General features: G+C 43.3%; 1 protein-coding gene and 1 long non-coding RNA gene across 6 annotated transcripts in view; both read right to left on the bottom strand.

The window, feature by feature from the left end:
* The window catches only part of LOC144014874 (nuclear pore membrane glycoprotein 210-like), a 189,242-nt gene that overhangs the window by 83,676 nt on the left and 79,311 nt on the right, over nt 1-26,255 (bottom strand). For all 5 annotated transcript variants that reach the window (XR_013282608.1, XM_077515191.1, XM_077515189.1 and 2 more), the window contains 4 exons: nt 13,650-13,823; nt 13,352-13,544; nt 13,050-13,156; nt 10,694-10,798 (listed from right to left, as the gene is read on the bottom strand). Coding sequence is in view for 4 of the 5 variants with exons in the window: in XM_077515191.1 (XP_077371317.1) it covers nt 10,694-10,798; nt 13,050-13,156; nt 13,352-13,544; nt 13,650-13,823 (579 nt within the window). In the remaining variant the exon portion in view is untranslated. The remainder of the gene's footprint in view (nt 1-10,693; nt 10,799-13,049; nt 13,157-13,351; nt 13,545-13,649; nt 13,824-26,255) is intronic.
* Nucleotides 18,151-19,335, bottom strand: LOC144014883 (uncharacterized). The gene is made up of 2 exons (XR_013282612.1): nt 19,063-19,335; nt 18,151-18,328 (listed from the first exon to the last, which is right to left on the bottom strand). It is a non-coding gene; the product is annotated as an uncharacterized LOC144014883 (long non-coding RNA).

A 26,255-nucleotide genomic window follows, 5' to 3' on the forward strand; every position in this document is an offset into this window, starting at 1 on the left:
TTCATAAACACTGTTATTAGAACACCGATCTTGTCCATGCTGCGGTACAGGTGGTTGAATATCGAAACTGCCTGACTCTATACTCCCATTTTGACTAACTGGCCCAGGGGGAGGGCCGGTGTGAACCTGGAGGGTCTGATGCTCCGGTGCTATGAGGACTACGAGGTCATCCCAACCACTGTCGTCCTCTTCGACATTTATATCAGACTGTCGAGCTTGATCATCTGTTAGGCCAAGATCAAGTACTGGTTGGTTTCGTGTACTTGACAGGCTGGAGGTGGCAGTAGGCAGTACACGGAGCTCCGACCGATTAAGGATTTTTTCTGATCCAGCATCATCTCTCGGGCGTATTTTGTAAACACGTCCTTCCTTGTCCAAGTTTTTCAGCACCACATAGACAACTGAGTCCCACATATCCTGAATTTTGTGGCGTCCGCTGGGGTGACTTTTTTTTTTTTTATACACAAAAGTTCCAGGGGCAAGAATGGAGACCTCTGTTGGATTGTAGTGTCTGTTTCTTCTTTCTTTTGCTTGTTGAAGTTGTTCTGTCACATAATAGATTTCACTTAAATTATTTTGATGCTCATTCGCCCACTCCTGTGCAGACCTGGGCACTGAATCCTCTTGCCATCCACCCAACAAAAAGTCCACAGGTAGATGGGCCTTCTGGCCAAACATAAGTTCATAAGGTGAGTATCCAGTTGATTGATGTTCTGTGGTATTATAAGCGTACAACACCTGGGATAAATGTTGTGGCCATTTTCTCTTCTTCTCTGGAGGGAGTCATGCAAGGTTTGATTAAACCTTTCACATTGTCCATTACTCTCTGGGTGATATGGGGTTGTTCTACTTTTTTCAATTCCATACAATTTGCACGCTTTTCCTTGATCACTGTGGATTCGTTTAGGTGCACCATTTAAGTGTAAAACCACTTTTCTGTCCACACTCTCGCCACTGTAGTAGCCCGCTGATCTGATGTGGCATATGCTTGGGCAAACTTCGAGAAGACATCTGTAACTACCAGCACATTTTCTCATCCATCACTGGCCTTGTCGATGGCGATGACTTCCAAAGGTTTGGATGCAGTTAGTCCTCCTCTGAATGTACGCACCTCAGGTTGTACTGCTTTGGCCAGCATGCAGCGGTTACACTCTCGACAGTACTTTTCAATGTCACTTCCCATGAAAGGCCAAAAACATCTCTGTCTCACAAGGCTTGTGGTACGTTCAATGCCTTGGTGACCATGATTATCTTGGAGGCTTTTAACCACCTCGTTCTGCAGACACTGAGGTAACAATAATTGGAGCAGAGTTTAATACTCAATACTAGGTCAAGTCGCTGAAGATGTTCAAAGGATGAAGAAAAGATGATAATGTCGTCCAAATACAACAACGACTGGAAACTCTGATCGCCAAAGATGCGTTCCATCAACCTCTGAAAGGTACTGGGGACATTGCATAGACCAAATGGCATACGATTAAACTCAAACAGGCCAAAAGGTGTACAAAATACTATCTTGGCTTTGTCCTTCTCTGCCATTGGTACTTGATTCTATCCACTGGCCAAGTCCAATGTGAAAAACCACTGGGCACCGGTGAGGGCATGCAAGGATTCCTCTATTCGCGGCAGTGGATAGGCATCTTTCCTAGTTTCTGAATTTAGCAGGCGGTAGTCGACCCACAGCCGGATATCTCCATTTTTTTTAAAGACCACTACAATTGGGGAGGGGTATGGGCTACAACTTTGACGCACAATGCCTCTTTCCAACAGTTCCTGAATGTGGGCTTTGACCTGTTCCTACTGAGAGGGTGGGAGCCGACGGTACCGTTGCCGTACTGGGGGCTCATTAGAATATCAACAAAGGGTGCGCTAGAGGTCAATACAAAACTTAAGCGGGTATCAAAGTGACGCAAATACTTATAAAAACCAGGCTAGGAGTTGTTGTAAGCAGCAAGCAAGGAAGCGCGGAGAATACTTCAACGCCTCCTGTCCGCAGCGGCTAGGCTTATAAGGCCAACTGATTATAACACGCCGCAGGTGCATCGGCTCTGCCCACCACCATCGTCAAGGCAACTGAGGAATCAAATCAAAAGTCGGCCAGGTGGTGGTCTCGCAGCTTCAGTTATTTTATTGTTGCTCCTTCAGGTATTGTCTTGCTTAAATTAGGTCATATTACCACTCTGGGAGATTTCATTTAATAATTTTGTGTCAATTAAAACATTATTTGTCATTTGATGTGTGATAAGTGCCTTATTGATAACCGTTATAATGTACCATGGATGTGATGTCTCTAATGTTTTTGGTCACTTGAAGAAAATGAAAATGTAATGGTTTAACAGTTTTTGTTTGTTTGTTTGTTTGTTTTGTTTTGTCCCACCACCCTACCCCAAGTAGTACACAAGGGACACTACACTATTGTATTTATCCATCCATCCATTTTCTTGACCAATTATTCCTCACAAAGGTCGCGGGGGTGCTGGACCCTATTTCAGCTGGCTTTGGGCAGTAGGCGTGGTACACCCTGGACTGGTTGCCAGCCAATCGCAGTATTGTATTTATGTGTGCATAGCCATTCTGTTCTTGCAGAATTGCTCGCGTTTCTTTGTTGAATGTTAAACAGCGTGAGGTGCTTTGGCATTTTTTTCTGATAAAGATGTTCATGCTTTGTTTTTTCCACCTAAGTCGAGTCCAAAGACAACATTTTCATCTGTTGCCGTGATTGGTCAAAACAAGCGTGAACAAGATGCCGCATGGTCCAATCAACTCAAAGTATTGTACAGAATGTCCCGCCTTTCCCATTCAAATCACCGTGCAGCAGTCCCAGATTGATTGATAATGTGAAGAACTCCCTTGAGTGAATCACAATTATCAATCGCGTTAGACTGCCTTGTAAAAAAAAAAAAAAAAAAAACACACAGCATTTACACTTAAGTCATTGATGACCACATTGTATCATGTTATTTGATACTGATTTTATAAACCTTAACTAAATTTAATTTAGTTAACTTATTTGCTCCCAAAAACGTATAAATACGTTAGATTTTAGCTATGCTAAGTGGCCCAATAACGTATTTATACGTCATTTGCTTCTTCTTTTTTTCCACAAGAGGCATCTGTAAGTTCTGATGCAACTTCCCTATGAAGCGTAATGCTCAAAAGCCATTTTAAAGCAATCAAAATGGCAAATGACACTGGAGAGGTGTTTTGGAAAGAAAATGTCACAATCGTTAAAGAAAGATTAAAAAAAATCTACGAGGATGAGGAAAAAGTTTACCCCGTCTGCCGAGACAGCTTCCTCCACAACAGTCTCGCGTTCCACACGCGTTTTGCGGAGCTCACGTCGCGTTACTCATCAGCCCGAGGTTGAATCCAATGACGACGATGATGGTGATGAAGAAAAAAGTGAGCCAGACCTTGATCTGGACTCATCAGATTACTGGGAGCCACCTCATTTGACCAGGAGTAGCTGAGAGCCTTCCCCTGACCCACCAACACATGGAGGTAGGTGTTAGTTTAGCTTATCGTAGCTTGAACAATCACGGACTTATCATATACAATAACGTTACAATGTGACGTGTATGTGACAGGAAAAGTCCACCGACTCCGTCCACCCTGTACAAACAACATAATTAGGGCCCGAGCAGCGACCGCTGCGAGGTACCTATTGTTTTTGTAAAAATTCTTCTTCTTCTTCTTCTACTTTATTCTCCGCAAACGATCGCGATTTTGGGAACCTAAACATTCACGAAAACTCACCGAACTTTGCACACTCTTCGGGCCCGGCGAAAAATGTGATATTATGAAGTCGTCATAACAACGCGACTCTATAGCACCCCCTAGCGTAAAAAAAATAAAAACCAAGCCCGGCACATTTGAGCTAGAGCAACGAAAATTGGCAGGCAAGTGTAGCACCACAGGACGCACAAAAACTCAATTGGGACCATGTCGCTAAAATGTACAGGAAGTGAGCTATGAATTTTTTAATGTCCAATTTTGGCCTATTTTGGCACATTCACTGTGGTCATGCTTTTTCCCCCTTTGCCAACATTTTTCATCTAATTCACTTCAAACTTGGCATTTATCATCCCAAGACCTGAGACAACAACTGGGCAAAAAATCTTGACTTTTTGAAATACCATATGACGGGGGCGGAGCATCACATATTGCCTTTAAAATTTCATTTGTCCAGAAAGAGCAAATGCTTAATAACTCCCATGTTCAAGCTCCAAAAAAATCTCAAACTTCTCATGCAACGTAATAGTCACGGCCTGAAAACATCTATACAATGAAATTCAGTTATACAGATAGCGCCACCTAGTGGTGACAATAAATGTCATACTTTACGTTTTTAGCTACTGTGCCAAGCTCGTTGAAGGGATCCAGTTGAAAATTGGTCAGAAAGGCCTTAAGATGTTGATCATGCCCCACACCGAATATTGTAACTTTTCGCCAAAGGGCGTGGCTGTTACAGTGCCACAAAGTCTGATGATTTTTCGTGAGAATAAAAGCTGCTTTAACTTGACCCAGATGATCCTATCTTCTCAAAATTTCACACATTTGATGAGAGTCCAGCCCTTAACACATCTACGAACGTATATTTCATCTTACTGATAGCGCCACCTAGTGGCAATTTTTTTCTTACAAATTTTCTTCGATGTTTTTCTCCAAACATGTTAACTGGACCTACCTTATATTTGCTAAGATGAGGGTTTCGACCTTCATGATGTCACAACACGAAGTTTGTGAGTTTTCGCAAATCGCTGTGGGTGTGGCTAAGCGCTGTTTGCCAAGAAAACAACGCTAATTTTAAGGGCCTAAACATGCACAGAAACACATGAAACTTGGCACACACATCTGGCCTGGCAAAATGAGCAATATTTTTTCATGTATTGTGCTATTTTTACATAAATGACTCAATAGCGCCCCCTAGAAATTTTTAACGAAGCACGTTGTACGTTTAAGCAACATCTTTGAAAATATTTAGGTGTATGAGGGAGCCCAGGACCTACAAAAAAGTCTCTTGGACCCATCTGCTAAAATGACCAGGAAGTGAGCTATGATTTTAGCACATTTACAGGGGGCATACTTTTGCCCACTTCTCCTACACGTTTCATCCGACTGACTTCAGACTTGACCTGGACCATGTCAAGACCTGAGCCAACAACAGGGGGAAAAATCTTGACTTTTCTAAATACTATATGATGAGAGCGGGGCATCAAATTTTGTGTTTCGAAATGAAAAAGGATATGCTTAATAACTGCCCGGTACATGCTCCAAAAAATCCCAAACTTGACATGTATGTTTATAGTCAAGGCCTGAAGGTATCTCTATGACAACATTCAGTTATATATGCAGCGCCACCTAGCCCTTGAGGGATGAAAAAAAATACCCCACTTACGGTATTTTTACAAAAATTGTAAAGTCATTGTAAGTGTGATAACTAAGTAATTTATGAATATTCTTTTAGTTTCCACCACTCAAATTGTTCACTAGCATCAGACCGATCCAAACGTATGTACTTTTTCATTTTGTTTTATTTATTTTTGATTGTTCCTTTGGACAATAAAAGCAACATTGTGCAATGAGTACAACGAGCGATGATGTGTCTATATACTTTTTCAAAAAATACCAATCAGGTCAACTCATTGCCTAAAAATAAAAAAGGACGCGGATTTTTGCAGGTCTTAACAATCACCAAAACCCGTTGAGCTTGACACACACACTGGCAAAAAATTATTCCACATGTAAAGGTTTATTGTGGCATTTTTGAAGAAATTCTGCTTCCAATATACCAGTACCCCAACGTGCAAGTACCCCAACGTGCAAGTACCCCAACATGGCCTGGGCTGCGAGGGCCCTTTATAGCTGCTTGCAGCTCTAGTTCCTTTTGATCTCACATATTTCTATAAATTTCAGAGTTTGCATCCACTCGCAGTGTTGACACTAGTGGTTGTATCCCCAGTGCAAAACAAGGTGAATAAAAGCATTTTTTTACACTTCACATTAATAATTAATAATTCCAAACATCTAATCTAATAATAACAATAACAAAATAACAATAACAATAACAAAATGTTCCCAATTTAAGTAAGATAACGTAATCTAACAGATACTACATTAACTTGAACTCTTATTTCTTATAGTTGGTACTTCACAATACAACTTTTTTTTTTTTTTTCGTTCACTCAATTTAGTCAAATTAACATTCCTCAATATATCGCTTAGGTTTTACAATGTTTCGGCGTGGTCTCTAAAAAAGCAACTTCTGGAAAGTTGGAATAGTAGTCGACCACAACCAGGTAATCCTTACCAGCCAGGTGAAATAGGTCTGCTCCAACTTTTCTCCAAGGCTCGCTCGGTCTTTCGTGTGGCAGAAGCGGCTCTTTTTGTTGCTGGTATGTATGTTGCTGGCATGTCTCACAACAATGAATATATTTTTCGATGTCTCTGTTCATTCGCGGCCAATAGAGCAAAGATCTGGCACGTCGCTTGCATTTTTCGATGCCCAAATGTCCTTCATGAATGATTTGTAACATTTGTGATCTCATTGAAGCAGGGATAACAATACGTTTTCATTTCAGCAGGACTCCATTCACCATGGACAGTTCCTCCTTGAAGTTCCGGTATGGGTGTGCAAGCCTTTGGTCGCCTGGTAGATGAAGCTGTTTGATCACATCTGCTAGCTCTTTGTCATTTGATGTAGCTCCTGCTATCAGAGTCCATTTGTCTTTAGACAGGCATGTGGCGTAGTACTGTGTCAATGTGTACTTGCACATAATGGTCAGTGCTGCTCAATTCTGTACTGTTGAGTGCTCTGCTTAATGCATCTGCCATGACGAGGTGTTTTCCGGGTGTAAACTCGAACATGAGACTGTACTTTTGGAGACGGAGTAGCAAGCGTTGAATTCGTGGTGGCGTCTCCCCTAGTGGTTTAGTCGATATAGCGATTAACGTCTTATGGTCCGTCTCTAATACCACTTCCTTGCCATAGATGTACTCGTGAAACCTTTCACAGCCAAATACTGCCCCCAATGTCTCTTTTTCTATTTGGGCATAATTTCGCTCCGCTTGAGTCATAGTCCGAGATGCATAAGCAACTGGAAACCATGCATCCTTCTGCTGCTGAAGCAACACCGCTCCTAACCCATCCTTAGAGGCATCAGTAGACACTTTAGTTCGGAGCTCAGGGTCATAAAACTTCAACACAGGCTCTTTCACCAGGCTGCTTTTAAGCATTTCCCATTCTGTGCTATGCTCGTGATTCCATTGCCACTCTGTGTTATTTTCGAGCAGACTGCGCAGTGCTTTCGTGTTGGCGGACGAATTAGGAATAAAACGACCAACATAGTTGACCAAGCCTAAAGCTCGTTGTAAATCCATTTTGTTTTCTGGTAAGGACATATCTGTTATTGCTCTCACCTATTCGGGGTCTGGTTGAATTCCTGCCGCAGATAACTTATCTCCAAGGTAAGTTATCTCACTCACTCTAAACTGGCATTTTTGTCTATTCAGTTTTACCCCTGTTTGTCTTGCTTTTTCCATAACTTTTTCCAACCTTTCATCATGTTCAGATTGTGTGGTTCCCCATACGACTACATCATCCAGGAAAACACCAACTCCTTTTATGCCATCAAACATTTACTGAATTGTTTTGTGGAGAACGTCTGGCGCAGAAGCAATCCCGATGGCATCCGTAGGAAGCAGTGTCTGCCAAAAGGAGTATTGAACGTGCACAATGTAGAACTTTCCTCATCCAGTTTAATTTGATAGAAGCCTGACGATGCATCTAGCTTGGAGAAGAAGCGTGCACCTGCCATTGCACTTGTTATGTCGCCCTTTGTCGGCAATTTGAAGTGTTCTCTCTTTATCCATTTGTTTAGATCTCGAGGATCGATGCATAATCTCAGATCTCCATTTGCCTTTTCAACAATGACGAGAGAATTCACCCAGTCTGTTGGTTCTTCTACTTTCCGAATGATCCCTTTCTGTATGAGTGACTGTAATTCTTTTCTCAGCCTTTCCTTAAGTGCTACCGGCACCTTCCTGGCAGAATGGATCACTGGTTCAGCACTGTCCTTTAGCTGTATTTTGTACTTGTTAGGCAAACATCCAACTCCGTGAAAAATGTCTTTGTACCTTTTCACAATTTCACCTGCTGTCCCAGATTTTTGTTCTGTGTTTTCCTTTTGTCTGCTTTTTGTATTCACAATTGCACTGTCTATGACATGAACTCTTTTGATGAGGCCCATCTTGATACTTGTCTGGAGACCCAGAATTGGTTGTCTGTGCTCCTCAACAAGAACAAATATTGCACTACAGGAATGTCCTTCTCCTGTAATCGTTGCTCTGAACACCCCGCTGTGTGGAATGGACTTGTTGTTGAATGCTCCCAGATTCAGGTTTTTTGGTCTCACTTTTGGTTTTGGACTCAATCTCTTGAAATATTTGTATGGTAACACATTTATCTGTGCACCAGTGTCAATCTCCAGAGGTACATCGGCTCCACTAACGTTTAAGTGAGCAATCCATTCCTATTCATTGCCATCCATTGTTGTCAATTCGACTGTATCCAGGTACAGTGGACCCTCCTCATCACTGACACAAGCTGTTGTGTCCTGTCCAACTGTATGGATTTTTTTCTTTGAGAAACATTTGGCAAAATTATTTTTTTCCTCCACACTTCCTGCAGTCCTTGCCGTATGCTGGGCATTGCTTAGGACCATGGTCATTTCCACATCTCCCACATTTTTTCTTTGGCTTGTTTTTATCATCCTTGAAACGTTCTTTCTCTGTCCTTTCAGCTCTTTTCTTTACAGCATCTACGACAGCTGCCTCACCATCATTTCCAAATGACTTTAACTGAAGCCTTGTGCTTTCAGATGCCTGGCATATGCTTATGGCTTTTTCCAAGGTATGGTCAATTTCCTTTAGCAACAGCATCCTCACTCTCGGTAACATACTGTTCAATTGACTCATTTTCCTTTTGCAACCTGTTCCTGAAAACATACCTTTCGTAGGTTTCATTTTTTGTTGGTGTGCAGTATAGTTCAAACTTTTCCATAACTTGATCAAGTTTCACATCCGCCCTGGGAAAGACAAAGGTGTTGTAGACGTCCAACGCAGCACGGCCTGCTATCATTAGCAACAATGCTACTTTCCGGTCGTCGCCATTGTCGTTCAGTCCAGCTGCAAGCAAATACAGCTCAAAACTTTGCCTGAAAGATTTCCAGTTTTCGTGGACATTCCCATAAAGTTTCAACTCCTCAGGAGGTCGAAGATTGCTCATCATTTTGCTGCTGTATTTACTCCTGGTACCATGTATTAACTGCACTAGCACACAGGTTGCTTGTGGTGGGAAAGACGTGTTTTATCGACACGACGCATCATCAAATAAACAGTGATACATTAGCACCACCTAGAGGATGGATGGAACAACTGCAATGCATACACTATCAATACATACCCCTTCATGAGAAGGTCGCTAAACCGGCCCAAAAAATTTGTAGCCTACCTCTTTCAATTGTGCATCTTCAACGCATATGTTCTCTTCAAGCAAAAAAAACCCAGGTAAGCGTACTTCTCTCCTGGCCTTTTTGCTAAAGGTAGCAGACTCCTGGACATCCCCGGTTCATGTGGAGGAGGAGGAGGATGAGGAGGAGGAAGAGTCAGATGGGGAGAGGGCAGTGGGAGTGGATAAACGCTCAGGTCGGGCACCTTACAAAATTGACCCACCAGGCCGTCTTGATGGGAAATTGAGCAGGCACAAACTCAAATACTTGAAACCCACCACACACAAGTCAAAGCCACAAAGGAGATGCAGAGTCTGCCAACGGAAAGGCATGCGAAGGGAGACGACAATGTGGTGTAGTGCTTGTTGTGTGCCACTGCATAAAGGCACCTGTTTTATTGTCTACCACACAAAGAAACAATATTCATTGTAGGCACGCATGCATGCACGCACACGTATAAACGCATGCACGCGCACACACCCCAAGACTCTCAATTGACTCCGTCTAGTCAATAGTTCAGTTCAAACGTTGTGTTCAACTAAGTTATGTGAGTTCAACAGTTCAATAGTTTTGTTATGTGGAAATAAATTGTTACTTTGTTATCAAAAGCTCTTTTTGTATTGTTGTTTATGTTATTTTGTAGAAGGAAGGCATTATTTAGATGTTTGGGATGTCACAAAAGCAAAAAAATAGCTGTGTTAAAGTCAAAGTTATGTTTGAAATGTATGCTTTTACAAAAAGCTCAATTGGGAAATTGATCAAACAAAGCTATTTTCTAATGCTGATTTCTAAAGAATGGAAAAATTAGAAATACACTTTTTTTCTTCTGTTGAAAGGAGAGAGTCTAATCTTTCTTTTGATGGGGTCCATGTTTATATAGCAATAGAACTGAATATTCTGTGGGCCTTGCAAGATCAGTCAAAATCCAGTAAAATGGCTGGGAGCGAAGGTGGTTGCTCCACTGAAAATGGCTGGGAGTGAATGAGTTAAATACAAACAATAATGAGTCAAAATAAATCATAATTTCTGAATGGGCCCCGGGCAACTTTTTCCAGGAAAAGTTGGGTAAAAGGTAAAAAAAAAAAAAAAAAAAGAAGAAAAAAAAAGTTTAAGAACCCCTGGAGTCAACAGTAATCAAGCGGTTAAAAAATAAAATAATAATTTAAAAAAAAAACTTCTCTTACCTTCACATCTGGGTGGTTGTATATGGTCAATGTGTCAGGAAAAACATTCACATCTTCAATTAGTTTGAGTTCCAATGTTGCTGAGAAAGGGGCAAACTTGTCATCCTATCCAGAAGAACAATGGAAACAGAATAAAGATATAGCACACATTTATAAGAAAAGAAATATATGGTAAATAAATAAATACACAGAGTCCACACATATGACAATATAGCTAAAGAAAAATGTCATGTTATTCTCCTCTTAATTAGTTGTATAAAAAGTACATATTAATGGACCAGTGTATAATCACAATGTATTTGAAATGAACAAGCAAGATGATCTTTTGCAGTGTAGCAGTCAAGCAACAGAGTAACAGACTATCCATCCATTTTCTTGACCGCTTATTCCTCACAAGGGTCACGGGGGGTGCTGGCGCCTATCTCAGCTGGCTTTGGGCAGTAGGCGGGGGACACCCTGGACTGGTTGCCAGCCAATCGCAGGGCACACAGAGACGAACAACCATCCACGTTCACAAGCACACCTAGGGACAATTCGGAGCGCCCAATTAACCTGCCATGCATGTCTTTGGTGTGTGGGAGGAGACCGGAGTACCCGGAGAAGACCCACGCAGGCACGGGGAGAACATGCAAACTCCACCCAGGCATGGCCGAAGCCTGGACTCGAACCGGAGTCCTCAGAACTGGGAGGCGACGTGCTAACCAGTCAGCCACCGTGCCGCCCCGAGTAACAGACTAAGTAACCACAAAGATGGGAAACTGCTAAATCCACGCGGCAAAAAAAAAACCACGCCAAATAGAAATTCTGATATCAATTTTTCGTCAGACACTGAATACAACACAAAGTATGTAAAAGAGAAATGTAAGCAAAACTGAGGAAAACTCACAATCAGTTCCTGCCCAAGGCAATCACTATGTATTTACAACCAACATTAACATGCGCCTTTACTTGTCCAGATGCAGATTACCTTGCGGTAGAAAACATTAAATAGAGCCTTGAGAATAAAAGGCTGCTCTAAGAAAATGCAACACTGCAAATTTGACAATTTGCTAGTTAAAGTAGATATGTACTGAAGAGGGTTTTAAAATCTTTCATTACCCCGCATGGGCCAGTAGGTCACAGTCAAAGCAAGGAGAGAAAACAGACTTATGAAGAATCATTCCAAAACCCTGTAAACACAAAAAAACGTGATCTACATACACAAAACGTGATCTACGTACACAAAACCTGATCTACATACACAAAACGTGATCTACGTACACAAAGAAGCATATCTTCAATTTCAACAACAACAAAAACCTTTCAAGTGCAAAAAAATGTTTTGCGTACCTAAAAAGCAATTCTACAATTTCGAATAAAACTCACATGACTTTTGGCAGCAATATTCTGCAGAGCAGAAAACCCTATGCTGTGATTGGTCAACTGCTGGTCACATGACATATGGACGCCTTGTCGTTACCATGGTGCTGGTGCAATTGGCGTTTCCAGAGCCATGGGTGTTTGTATTGTTGTTTGTTATCACTTACATATTGCAATTATGCAGTGTTGCTCAGCATGGCGTTGTTCACAATTACAACCAGGCAGTGGCGTTATGATGCAGGATTAGATTTAGGGTTGAATAAAGTAAGTAAAATACCACAATTTGATGTAGGTGGGACTGCACACTGTTGTTTTCTACCTCGTCACATGAGTGGTGTGCCGTGTTACTTTTTTGTTTTAAGACTTTAATGAAGTGTTTGTGATTGTGCTTGTGAACGCCATAAACACCTAATGCAATAAATTACGTAATCGCAGCGGCATGGTAACGACAAGGCGTCCATATGTCATGTGACCAGCAGTTGACCAATCACAGCGTAGTAGTTCTTAAACGAGTTGGCCAAACTCTCTCTCAATACGGTGCTGATTCAACAGCGCCCCCTGCTGTAAAGTTTACTGGCTTTGCGCGTGTGGATCATGGGTTTTCGGCACGTAAAACTTCTCGGCAGAATATCACTGCCAAAAGTCACGTGAGTTATATCCAAAGATGTGGAATTGCTTATTACGTACGCAAAACATTTTTTCGCACTTGAAAGATTTTTTTGTTGTTGTTGTAATTGAAGATATGCTTCTTTGTGTTGGTAGATCACACGCTTTGTGTACGTAGATCAGGTTTTGTGTAGGTAGATCACACGTTTTGTGTACGTAGATCAGTTTTTGTGTAGGTAGATCAGACATTTTGTGTACGCAGATCAGGTTTTGGGTACGTAGATCACGTTTTGTGTACGTAGATCACGTTTTTTGTGTTTACGGGGTTTTGGCATGATTCTAACCATACAGACTGCTCAATGATCAGATAACTGTAAAATTTGACACTTACTTGACTATGAATTTCAGCTGCTTTGAGATGTGAGGGCTGGTAATCCAGCGCTGTCACCGTAATGGCCGCAATCCCTGATTGACGATGCACAACAATGATCTGCCGGCCTGTTACAGATGACAATGAAAAGGAATAGCTAGATCAAATGCAATCAATAATTTGAGACATCAAAGAACTACAGCAATGAAAGTCGGGGACATAAATTCAGCTGAACATTCCTCTCCAGAAAGCTCATCAAGCGATAGCCAAATTTAGGTCCTCTAAAATATAAAAAATTAACTTTTAAACACAGACAGCTTTACCATGTAGTTTCATCTGTTTGTTTTCATCTTCAAAAAGTTGAAGCCTCATGGGTAGGGTAGGCTCGATACTGGCCAGGGACACTTGGTTTGTTTCCCACACTATGGACAGTGAGCTGAAGTTGTCAAACTTCCGCCCTTTTTGATCAAAAGCGACAAGGTTCAAAACTGTATTGCGGTAATTTGAAACTGGTACCTTAAAAACAACACACAGATAATCAATTATTAAAACACTTGAACATTTGAGAAAAATACAATCGAAACAATACTGAGTTCCAGGAGGAGAAAATAAGATTCATACCACATATTTGTTCTGCTGCAACAGAGGACACAATCGTTCCAGCTCTGGAATGGCATACACTGGGAACAGGGTGAAGCGTGATGGAGAAGTGCAAACAAACTTTACAGATACCCACTCTATAGCAGGATACGGGTTGGTCACACTGGCCTTGTTAGTCACGCTCATTTCCAGCATCTGCAAAATTACGACGCTCTGACAGTCACCATGGATAATATCGGTACATTTCTTCTCTGGGATAACAATAGCATTAGGGATGCACAATATTTATTGGACCGATACAATATCGACCAATATAGGAAAATATGACGTCATTTTTGATCAGCTCGATATGTACATTTTAGCCGATACAAAGGTCTGATATATTAATTAAAGTCTGTACACTGTTTGCAATGCAAGGACCCTACAATACACCAAGTCGCACTGCTTACATCTTGTATAGACCACGTCGTGCTGATTACATCATCTATCACGCCTCTTGCTCTTGTAGACTGGCATCTAAAAAAAAAAACGGCTTAACCAAAGCTTGGTCCGCCCCACACTACTATCTAGATAGCACGGAGCAATCAACATGTCCTCCTCACCAGTGTGGTGGTTTTTCTCCATGGCAGATCATTCAAAGAGGGGGAAAGAAGGCTTTTGCTCACCTGAAAATCCTTCATCATGGCAGAGCCGTTTTGAACGAACTTGAAGGAGGCACAGTTGCAGCAGATAATATTTCTATGCTAACGGCGCTAAACTAACAAGCCAGCAACAACAAATCTAAAGGCGGAACGACAATTACTATCCAGACGACTTTTGGCAAGCACAGAGGAGAGAAAGCGTAGCAGAGCCGTTTTGAACGAACTTGAATGAGGCACAGCTGCAGCAGCTAATGTTGCTAGGCTAACGGCGCTAAATTAACAAGCCAGCAACAACAAATCTAAAGCCATAAACGACAAAGTTATGGCATTCATAGCGCTAGACAAGCAGCCGCTTTTTTGTAGCTGACCCATTTTTTTTTACAAGTTAATTTACAAGCACATTTGGAGCCACGTTGCATCCGCCGAAGTGGCCACAGCTTGATTGACAAGAACGGACCAACACTACAGTAATGCCGAGCTCAGACTACGCGATTTTTTCGTCTTACATACACGACAGTTGCTGTCACATTACCCGATAAATTTGCTCCGTGTCGTGGATGGGGCGTGTATTCATACTACAAGTCTGAACGCAACAAGACACCAGCCGATCATCGCGTGTTGTCTTGCCAAGAGAGACGCGTTGGCACTGTTTGTCGGGGAGGTGGAACAAAAAAAAGAGTATTTTAATTTATTTAGGCCTACATGCGCCGGGGTAATTTAGGCGATTTTGTTCATTAATATGCGGGATGACATGTTGTTTTATTATTTTATCAAACACGGAAATATTATATTGTTTGAGTATTTTTTTTATACTGCTTAATTTATTCATATTTGACTTGATTTAGTACGGTGTATTGGATAGTACGCCACTCACTCCGAGGGGAAAAAACCCCAAAAAAACTTTCAAGTGAGAGCGGGTGACAAGGCGGCCAGGCCTGGCCCGACTTCTATGAAAATGTGAATATATATATATATATATATATATATATATATATATATATATATATATATATATATATGCCGCTGGCTGACTGGTTAGCACGTCGCCTCCCAGTTCTGAGGACTCCGGTTCGAGTCCAGGCTTCGGCCATGCCTGGGTGGAGTTTGCATGTTCTCCCCGTGCCTGCGTGGGTCTTCTCCGGGTACTCCGGTCTCCTCCCACACACCAAAGACATGCATGGCAGGTTAATTGGGCGCTCCGAATTGTCCCTAGGTGTGCTTGTGAGTGTGGATGGTTGTTCGTCTCTGTGTGCCCTGCGATTGGCTGGCAACCAGTCCAGGGTGTCCCCCGCCTACTACCCAGAGCCAGCTGAGATAGGTGCCAGCACCCCCCGCGACCCTTGTGAGGAATAAGCGGTCAAGAAAATGGATGGATGGATGGATGGATATACATATATATATATATATATATATACATACATATATATATATATATATATATATATATATATATATATATATATATATACATACATATATATATATATATATATATATATATACATACATATATATATATATATATATATATATATATATATATATATATATATATATATATATATATATATGTATATATACATATATATATATATATATATATATATATATATATATATATATATACATATATATATATATATATATATATATATATATATATTATATCGATATATATTTAAACGGGATGTGGAATTAGGCCATTTCGTCTATATCGATATAGTTAAACTTGCGCTGTGTGCTCCGCTTCTGCTCTACTCATTGCCCCGTGCGGCCCCATATGGCGTTAGATTTGTGCCACAATTCCGTGCGTAACAACATGTGTTTCGTACGTACAAAATGTGTTTCGTACGTACCAAAAATGTGTTTCGTACGTACAAAATGTGTTTCGTACGTACCAAAAATGTGTTTCGTACGTACAAAATGTGTTTCGTGCGTACAAAACAGTCCTCGCGCACGCTTGCTTCGTCTCTCCTCAACACGTACGAAACTTTGATTTACGCTTGCGATGCAAGGGTCGAGGCGTGATATTTGTGCCACAATTCTTAACCAATCAGGAGTCGGACAGGAAAGCAAATCCTGATTGGCTGTTTAATATCCAATCAGGCAGAACTTTGACAACGTGTCGTCACGCCGCTTTGCATCATGGGCGCTTCTTCGATTTATTTATTTATTGATTTATTTATTTATTTATTTATTTATTTATTTTTAAACAAGCACTCGGTCCTTTCCTGTTTGAATTTTTGTCTGTATTTCTGCTTAGCGGAAGAAGGAGGGAAAACAAGTTTTAGCGCTCATGGTGATGTTGGATGACGGCATAAAATAGAAGAAAAAAAAAGAGAAGAGGCTAACGTGCTACTTACGTTTTCTTTATGGTAAGTTACAAAATACTGTACTGTATTTAAGTCAGTAAATCCTATAGTTTTGTCCTCTTTTGATCGTGTTACTATCATTACAATCTTAAACAATGCCTGCCATCATGAGTGGCGTTGTATAAGAAGTAGAAAAGAAAATGTTAGACCATCCATTTTTCTTTAGTAATTAGTGCCTGGTACCACCAAAGGTATATCGTGAATAATAGAAAACATTGAATACCTAAGAGCACTGTGTTTGGCAGTCCAATGCCATAGTTATTGACGTAAGAATTGAATTCATTTTGGTTACAAGACAACCATACACCATGACTAGCAGCTGTTGAAATAAACATGTTTGCCCAAAATAATTGTTTTACTAATGTGAGAAACATGGTTGATCTTGTCATTTTTCCATAACAACAGATAGACAATTAAAAATCTGAGCGCTAACCTTGGGTTTTGTTTTTATTACCAGGCAACAAAGATGACAAAGGACCCAGAATGCACCTGATGACACCACAACAGAAGTGTCAAAAACACCACGAGAAGCAGAAGATGAAGAAGTGGAGTGGAAAAAATATTGATATCGCGCTATTGGCCCATGCAATATGCATATAACAGACATGCAATAAGTTTCATATGGAATTTTTTGCTTTTATCTGAATTTGACCAGTCAGCCACTTGCTAAAATGTGCACCACCATCCACTAGTTGAACATTATTGAAGTCATTACAATTAAATAACTCTGAATACATTTTACTGCATGAGAAATATAATTTGTTCATTAGATAATAAAATCATCATCAGTCATTTCTTTAGATCCATATTAAATATTGCAATATCTATTGCTATATTCAGCAAAATCGCGTATTGCATGATTTTCCAATTTTGTGCAGCCCTAATTCCTGACGTTTTTGAGCCAGCTGATGAGACCAATTTGACTTAGTCATTAAAATGTCTGTAGGAAGAGTCAGAACGTGAAGCTTGAGCTTGACAGCAGAGAAATCAAGAGCTCCTGAAGAATGACAACATTAACATTGGATTATCATAATTTGAAGTTCGAATAGTTGTAATGGCCTGTTTTGCAGCATACCAAATCAAACATTTTTAAAATGTTTTTTCTCCTGTAAGTTGTCAACACTTTTACTGAACTTATTTAAATGTGTCTTGCAAACAGTATCATTGACAATTAGAAAAATAAAAAGTGTCACACACACTGTATTCGGAACAACCTGTAAACAATAACCAAAATACTATTGCAGGTACAGTGCCAATGCAGTACATGACACATTTATGGTTTCAAGATTAAAGTGCGGAAGTGCACACACTGCACATTTGCCCATCATTGACCAAGAAGACCTCAGAGTACTGTACTCACGATGATGTATTGAGAATGCAAGACCCAAGAGGTTCCACAGATGAAAATATATTACACATTGTATTTGTAATTGACACTTAATGATGCATTATCGATCAACAAACAGAAAACTGTACATTTTGTTTTTAAATCAAATGAATCGTCCTCAGTTACAGTGCATCTTTGCAGTTTTTATTTCAAGTTTTACACACAGTAGGCATGGTAGACTGCTATTGTGGAGCCATCCATCGCCGTCCCATCCATCTCAGCTGTACTCTCTATCCTTAGACATCGTATTGATGACTGTGACCCGGATATAGAAACGATGCGCAATCTGGATTGGTTTACCTGGTAAATTGGAAACAAACAAAAGCTCAAGGTTATTAATTGTAAAACGTGAAACAATCATATCCATCCATCTTCATGTAGTTATGGGAAAACAATGTGACCATCCATGTTTCTACAGTTTCTTGTTCATGTTAAATGTCTAGTACAACTACGGGTAACCACTTCATAACCTCTGCAGCTATAATGTGATGGTCTTTTGAGGGAGAACAGTCAGAAGACCTTTGCAATAATCAAGTCTACTGGAAATAAAAGCATGAGTCAGGTTCTTCTGGTATGGAGCATGCAACCCTTCTGTCGAAGTCTTTTAGGTGGTAAAAGGCTGCTTTAGTGATTTGTTTGAGATGGCATTTATGTGCACAAGTATACAGGTAATGACAACAAAATTAACTCGTGAATTGAATTCAAGAGCTGATATCTCGTGATTTTCCACGATTTTCTAATCAATATCACTAACGTACTTAAAAATCAGTAACTATGGCATTGTGTTAACAGTGCTTTTGGACATTCCATGTTTTTTTCTGTCTGTTAGTTACATGATCTACATTTGGTGGCACTAGGCACTAAAAATGCATAAGAAAATAAAGAAAGGGGGTGGCGATTTTTTTTTCTTCATCATAACTATGCACATCCATTGCCAATGTCGTGTATGTAACTATTACATACAATTTTGATTGTCTTGGAAGCCTGTGTGTGATAGTGGCCAAGTTAAAAGATGCTACTTTTATGCTACTTACCGTTATGAAAATGTTGAAAGTAGTCTTCGATTCGGAAGTTAGCGTCCCCCCCAACGGTCATCCAACGGTCCCATGAGGGCTAAAACTTGTCTTCCGCTAAGCAGGAAAGCAGTTGGGAGCTGCTTCACCCCGTAATATAACAAAACTTTTGTTAAGTAAATAAAAGTCAGCAGAAATGCAGATAAAATACAAACAGGAAAGCACCGAGTGCTAGTAAACAAAACAAAACAAAAAAATCGAAGCAGCGCCCATGATGCAACGCGGCGTGACGACACGTTGTCAAAGTTCTGCCTGATTGGATATTAAACAGCCAATCAGGATTTTCTCTCCTGTCCGACTCCTGATTGGTTAAGAATTGTGGCACAAATATTACGCCTCGACCCTTGCATCGCAAGCGTAAATCAAAGTTTCGTACGTGTTGAGGAGAGACGTAGCAAGCGTGCGCGAGGACTGTTTTGTACGCACGAAACACATTTTGTACATACGAAACACATTTTTGGTACGTACGAAACACATTTTGTACGTACGAAACACATTTTGTACGTACGAAACACATTTTGTTACGCACGGAATTGTGGCACAAATCTAACGCCATAGCCCCAGCCCCTCCTCTTTCGTGCGCAGGAGGTGGGCGGGGGAGGGGGGGGGGGGGGACACTTCACACGTGTGAAGTGCGCTCTCTCTTCACTCAATCATGCAAATCGCGGTTAAAAAAAAAAAAAAGAGGGAGGGGCGCCACTTTGCACTCTACAGCACAACACACTCACCCTCCAACTGCGGTGAAACTTAAGGCCTCAGTATGCTTCTGAGAGAGGCTTTGCGGCGTAGCTCCGCTCGTGCGTTTGCCTTACGACTTGTGCGCAACACATCTGTGTCTGCTGGAGTTTCACACCAAGTCTCGCTGTCGCAGGCTACAGGCGAGCTAGACGGTCGCCTAGGGCGCCATCTTGTGGAGGGGGCGCCAAATTGCAGAAAGGAAAAAAAATTACATTTAAAAAACACAAACACAAAAAGCCCCCCCTGTTTTTTTCTAACATAAAATATGTTATATAGCAAATATATTTTATTAAGTTCCTTTTTTTATTACTTCTATTTCAAATAAATGACTGTGAGTTCACGACCTGCTGTCCTGGCGCCCTGAACTTGACCCGCTGCTGCCGCTTACAATGAAAGGTAGGGGGAGGGGTCGTATATCATCTCAGAGTGTAGTGGCAGCACTTTAGAAAGATATACAGATGCTTGGCTCACTTGTATTGTTTATACATTGACATCAATGAAAAGGTCCAAGCCTTCAGGTGCTGCACTAAGAAAGCGGCGAAAGGAGGAGGAGGAAAAACGGGCCCGGGGTAGAGGTATGTATGTCGGTCAATCATCATTGTTTATAAAATAAACACGAAAATAGCGTTAGCTTCTTAGCTTGCTTGTAACTTGTTTACTGCACCATTACATCCATGCTAGTAGCTACTTTGCACACAAGAGTGGGGCAACGCTTGCTGAGTTTAAACTAAAACAGCCAGTAAGTCCAGATACCTGCAAATGAATTTGCATAAGTCATTGTTTCACATAACCACATTAATTTATTAATTTATTGAAAATAAGAATTATGTGCTGGTTTAATGTAAAAATCTATATAGTAAATGCATTTTTTTTTTAAACTAGATGCACTGAGAAAATATTTTGGCCACAACAAGCACCTGCAGAAGCTGTGGTAAACAATCCTTCAGTGTCATCTTCACCAAAGGCGACTGAATGTAAGTGAATGAATGGTGCTTTTAATACAAACAGCCGTAATTTCTTACATTGTATTCTATCATAATGCAAATGGATTTGTTTTCCCTGCTTTAACACCAAAAATAATTTGAAGTGATGTATTTTGTTTAATGTACAGCTGAAGCAACAGCCAGTCAAGCACCAATCAGCAGTATTTTGAGTGACACAAAGCTCGATCTTCTAGATCCAGCTGACTATTTCAGATATATCAGCTATTGCTGCATCATGTACAGTGCTCAGTATATATGAGTATACCCCTTTGAAAAATTGAAAGATTTTGTTCAATATCTCCCCGCGACCCTTGTGAGGAATAAGCGGTCAAGGAAATGGATGGATGGATGGATGTTCAATATCTCAATAAACATAAGAACAATTTCCAAAATATTGACAAAATGTTTTCTGTAGAATATGCACTTGACTCACAACATGAAAGTAAGGTTGTAATAGGATGCATAGATTACAAAATCTTCAATTTAATCAAATTAACTAATGCAAAAAAAAAAAAAATGCAACCCACAACAAAAACGACTACATCTTGTCACGCCGCCACCGGCGTGACGTCCCATGCTTTTGTTTTGTTGTCCATGTTTCCTGTCTTACTGTGAAAACCCTAACTCTCCTCTCACCCCAGGTCACTTGCCCTTCCTGCCGCTCACTCATTACCGGTCCCCGCCCATGATTATCACCACCTGCCACCAATCAACCCACACAATAAAAGCCAGCTGCATTCTCCCCTCTGTGCCGAAGTGTCACCGTCAGTGCATGGAAGCGTCCACAGTCCTTATGTCCTCGTTCATGTTGCCTAGCGTTGTTGCCTTGTTTTTGTGCCTTTTCCTCCCTTTTGGAGCGCCTTAGGTTACCCCTTTTGCCTTGTGCCCTTTTTCCTCCCTAGCGGAGCGCTTTCTGTTGTCCCCAGTACCTTTTGCCTGTTTTTTCCTCCCTAGTGGAGCGCTTTTTGTTCTCCACTTTTTCCCCTCCCTGTTCTCCTCTCAGTTTGAGAGGAGACCACTGTTGGCCGGAAATAAACCTGCTGCCTTGGTGGCCTACCTTACGCCTGCGTCTGAGTCCTACTTGACCCCGCCTTGTCAGTACACTTCGGCCAGCATGGACCCAGCAGGCACGGTCGAGGCCGCACTGCAGAGCCAGGAGGCCCGGCTCAACAACCAGGACCGGATCCAACAGACCATGCTGTCCCGGATGGAGGAATTGACCAGCCAGGTCCACGAGCTGGTAGGCCTTTCACGGCGTCGAGCGCCAGCTCCCACTGGACAGATTCCTCACCCTGAGTTCTCTGTACCGACCACGCCATTCACCGGGGTAGGATTGAGACTGGCCTCCCCAGAACGATACTCCGGTGAACCCGGACGCTGTCAGACTTTCCTCACGGAATGTGATATTCATTTTGAACATTTACCACAGGCATTTTCCACAGCCCGGTCCCGAGTGGCCTTCATGGTGTCTCACCTGACGGGACGGGCCAAAACCTGGGCGACCGCAGAATGGGCCAGGGGTTCCTCGGTCTGCCAAAGCGTACAGGACTTTCAAATCGCTTTGCGCCAAGTCTTTGATCCAGAAAACAATGACCGAGAGAAGGCACGAGCACTGAGCCGACTTCAGCAAGGCAACGAATCTGTCAGCGACTATGCAGTTCGCTTTCGAACGTTGGCAATGAGCAGTGGCTGGAACGCCATCGCACTTCACGACCATTTTTTAAAAGGACTCTCACCCGCTATTCAAGAGCTTCTGGTTCCCGTAGATCTCCCCGCGGACTTGGACGCCTTGATTTCCCTCGCCATCCGGACCGATCATCGTCGCCAGGAGCTGGCCAAGATCGGCGGACCACGAAGGAGGGAGGAACCCACCCCCTGGACGCCGACACCGGAGGTCAGAAGGCCGCGATTCATCGCTCCTTCCCGACCGGAACCAGGAGAGGTGGACCTCGCTCGCGACGAACCCATGCAACTGGGAAGGGCTCGGCTTTCGCCGGAGGAGAGACAGCGCCGACGCCGAGAGGGCCGTTGCTATTATTGTGGTGGTCTTGGACACTTGGTGGAAGCCTGCACCACGAAGGGCAACCCTCCGGTGAGTTCTCCGTCACCCCGACAGCCAAGAACCACAGACTCACGCAAATCCAGATAACTCACCACAATGTCACCACAGTTCTGTCAGCCCTTATCGACTCCGGATCCGACGAAAGTCTCATGGACTGGGAGCTCGTAAGGCAAATATGATGCTCCACCGAACCCCTTTCCGCGACCATCCTGGCTAAAGCGCTGAATGGCAAGGAGCTCTTCAAAATCACCCATATTACTGAACCTCTGGAAGTCCGAATCGGACCTCACTTCGAGACTCTCCGTTTCCACGTTTTCCACGCTGCTTCCCCCACTTTGGTGCTGGGACACCCTTGGCTGTGTCTACATAATCCCAGAATCGACTGGAACACTGGAGTTGTTCTGGAGTGGGGAAAGGACTGCAGCTCTCACGGGTCGGAACAACCCGCACTCCGAAACTCCACAGCCCAGGTTCACCAGGTGACTCTCGTCCCACCGGCTCAAGAAGAGTACCCGAACTTGCACACTGTTCCCTCCTGCTACCACCATCTGCGGGAGGTCTTCAGCAAGACCAAAGCCATGACTCTCCCTCCACACCGCCCATATGACTGCCCGATCGATTTGATTCCCGGTTCAACCATTCCCAAGGGGAGACTGTACTCAGTCTCAGGACCCGAACGCCAGGCCATGAATAACTACATTGATGACTCCTTGAAAGCCGGCCTCATCCGACCGTCTTCCTCGCCTGCAGGAGCAGGCTTTTTCTTCGTGAGTAAAAAGGATGGATCCCTACGCCCCTGCATTGATTACAGTCCTTTGAACGACATCACTGTCAAGAACCGGTACCCATTGCCCTTGATGTCCTCGGTGTTCGACCAGCTGCAACAAGCCAAGATCTTCACGAAGCTCGATCTGCGGAACGCCTACCACCTCATTCGGATCCGTGAGGGAGACGAATGGAAGACAGGCTTCAACACTCCTCGGGGACATTATGAATACCTGGTCATGCCATTTGGCCTCACGAATGCTCCCGCCGTCTTCCAGGCAATGATAAATGAGGTACTCAAGGACTTCATAGATCACTTCGTGTACGTTTACTTGGATGACATTCTGATCTACTCACCTGACCTAATGAGCCATCGAGACCACGTAAACCGAGTACTCCAACGTCTTTTGGATCACCATCTGTACGTGAAAGCTGAGAAGAGCCTATTTCATGTTAATACCATCTCCTTCCTGGGATTCATCGTGTCGCCAGGAAAGGTGGAAATGGACGCGGACAAGGTCCGCGCCGTACGAGAGTGGCCCACGCCAGACTCCCGGAAGAAAGTGCAACAGTTCCTCGGATTCGCCAACTTCTACCGCAGATTCATAAGAAGCTTCAGCACCATTGCCGCTCCCCTACACGCCTTGACCTCCCCACAAGTCCGTTTTTCATGGAACCCGGAAGCCGAAAAGGCATTCAAAGACCTAAAAGCACGCTTCACCAATGCCCCAATTCTCAGAGTCCCAGACCCCAAACGCCAGTTCGTGGTGGAAGTAGACGCCTCCAGTGTTGGAATTGGGGCGGTGCTGTCCCAGCGTTGTCAAGAGGACGGCAAGACACATCCCTGCGCATTTCTTTCACGTAAATTATCCAAGGCTGAATGCAATTACTCAGTCGGAGATCGGGAGCTTCTCGCTGTAAAAGTGGCCCTAGAAGAATGGAGGCACTGGCTGGAAGGCGCTGAAATGCCTTTTGTGATCTGGACCGATCACCGAAATTTGGAGTACCTACGCCAGGCCAAAAGACTCAATCCCCGACAGGCCAGGTGGTCCTTGTTTTTTAACCGCTTTGTATTCTCGTTAACTTACAGACCAGGCAGCAAGAACGTCAAGGCGGACGCATTGTCAAGAATCCACGAATCCGAGCTATTGGAGGCCGAGCCTGAGACCATCCTGCCCCGGGATTGCATTGTGGGAGCCATGAGATGGCAAATTGAGGACGATGTCAAGGAGGCATTGCGCAACGTCACTCCTCCCACGTCTTGTCCACCACGTCGACTCTTCGTGCCTGAGGAACTACGTTCTCAGGTGATACACTGGGCTCACACTTCACAACTGTTTTGTCATCCTGGAGTCCGCAGGACCATGTATGCTGTTGCCAGGAGATTCTGGTGGCCGGCAATGGAAACCACCGTAAAAGAGTACGTCGCTGCCTGTCCAACTTGTGCCCGCAACAAGTCCTCAACTCAGTCCCGGATGGGCCTTCTTCAACCACTGCCAATCCCATCCAGACCATGGGCAGAAATCTCATTGGACTTCGTAACCGGACTACCCTCATCCCATGGTAAAACCACAATTCTCACAGTTGTCGACAGATTCTCCAAGATGGTTCACTTTATTCCACTATCCAAGCTCCCATCCGCCAAAGCTACAGCCGACGTCATGATCCACCACATATTCCGATTTTATGGTTTTCCCTTGCACATCGTCTCCGACCGTGGACCACAGTTCGTCTCTCGATTCTGGACACAGTTCTGCAAAGCCCTAGGAGCCAAAGCCAATCTTACTTCTGGATACCACCCTGAGGCCAATGGACAGGCCGAACGACTGAACCAACAGCTTGAAACCGGTCTCCGATGCCTTGTCTCCCAGAACCCGACCGCCTGGAGCAAGTATCTGGTATGGGTCGAACTTGCGCACAACTCATTGCCTACATCTGCCACAGGTCTCACCCCGTTTAAGTGCGTCCACGGCTACGATCCACCATTTTTCGCTGAACTGGAGGAGGAGGCAACGGTCCCCTCGGTCCAGGCCATGATCCGTCGGTGCCACAAAGTCTGGTCGGCGGCCCGGACGGCGCTTCAACGCCAGGGAGACCGGGTGAAGAGGGCCGCCGACCGAAAAAGGAGACCGGCACCCGAATACCGCCCAGGCCAGCGGGTGTGGCTATCGGCCAAACACCTCCGACTCAAGGTACCGTGTCCAAAGCTGGCCCCGCGATTTGTGGGGCCTTTTCCAGTAACCAAGTCAATAGGACCTGCCGCCGTTCGACTCCGTCTACCACGATCCCTCAGAGTTCATCCTACATTCCACGTCAGCCAAGTCAAGCCTGTTCGAGAAAGCCCGCTGGTGCCCTCCGTGCCCGACCCACCCCCCCCGGAGATGATTGAAGGCGGCCCCGTTTACAAGGTCAGAAAACTTTTGGATGTTCGTAATCGGGGCCGCGGAAGACAGTACCTAGTAGACTGGGAGGGATACGGCCCGGAGGAGAGACAATGGGTCCCCTCCCGGTTCATTGTTGACCCCTCCTTGATTGATGATTTTTACGCTGAACACCCTGACATTCCTGGGCCGTCAAGAGCCGGCCGTTGAGGGGGGGGTACTGTC

This window comes from Festucalex cinctus, chromosome 2 (assembly GCF_051991245.1).
Source record: "Festucalex cinctus isolate MCC-2025b chromosome 2, RoL_Fcin_1.0, whole genome shotgun sequence".
In the NCBI taxonomy this organism is placed as follows: Eukaryota; Metazoa; Chordata; class Actinopteri; order Syngnathiformes; family Syngnathidae; genus Festucalex; species Festucalex cinctus.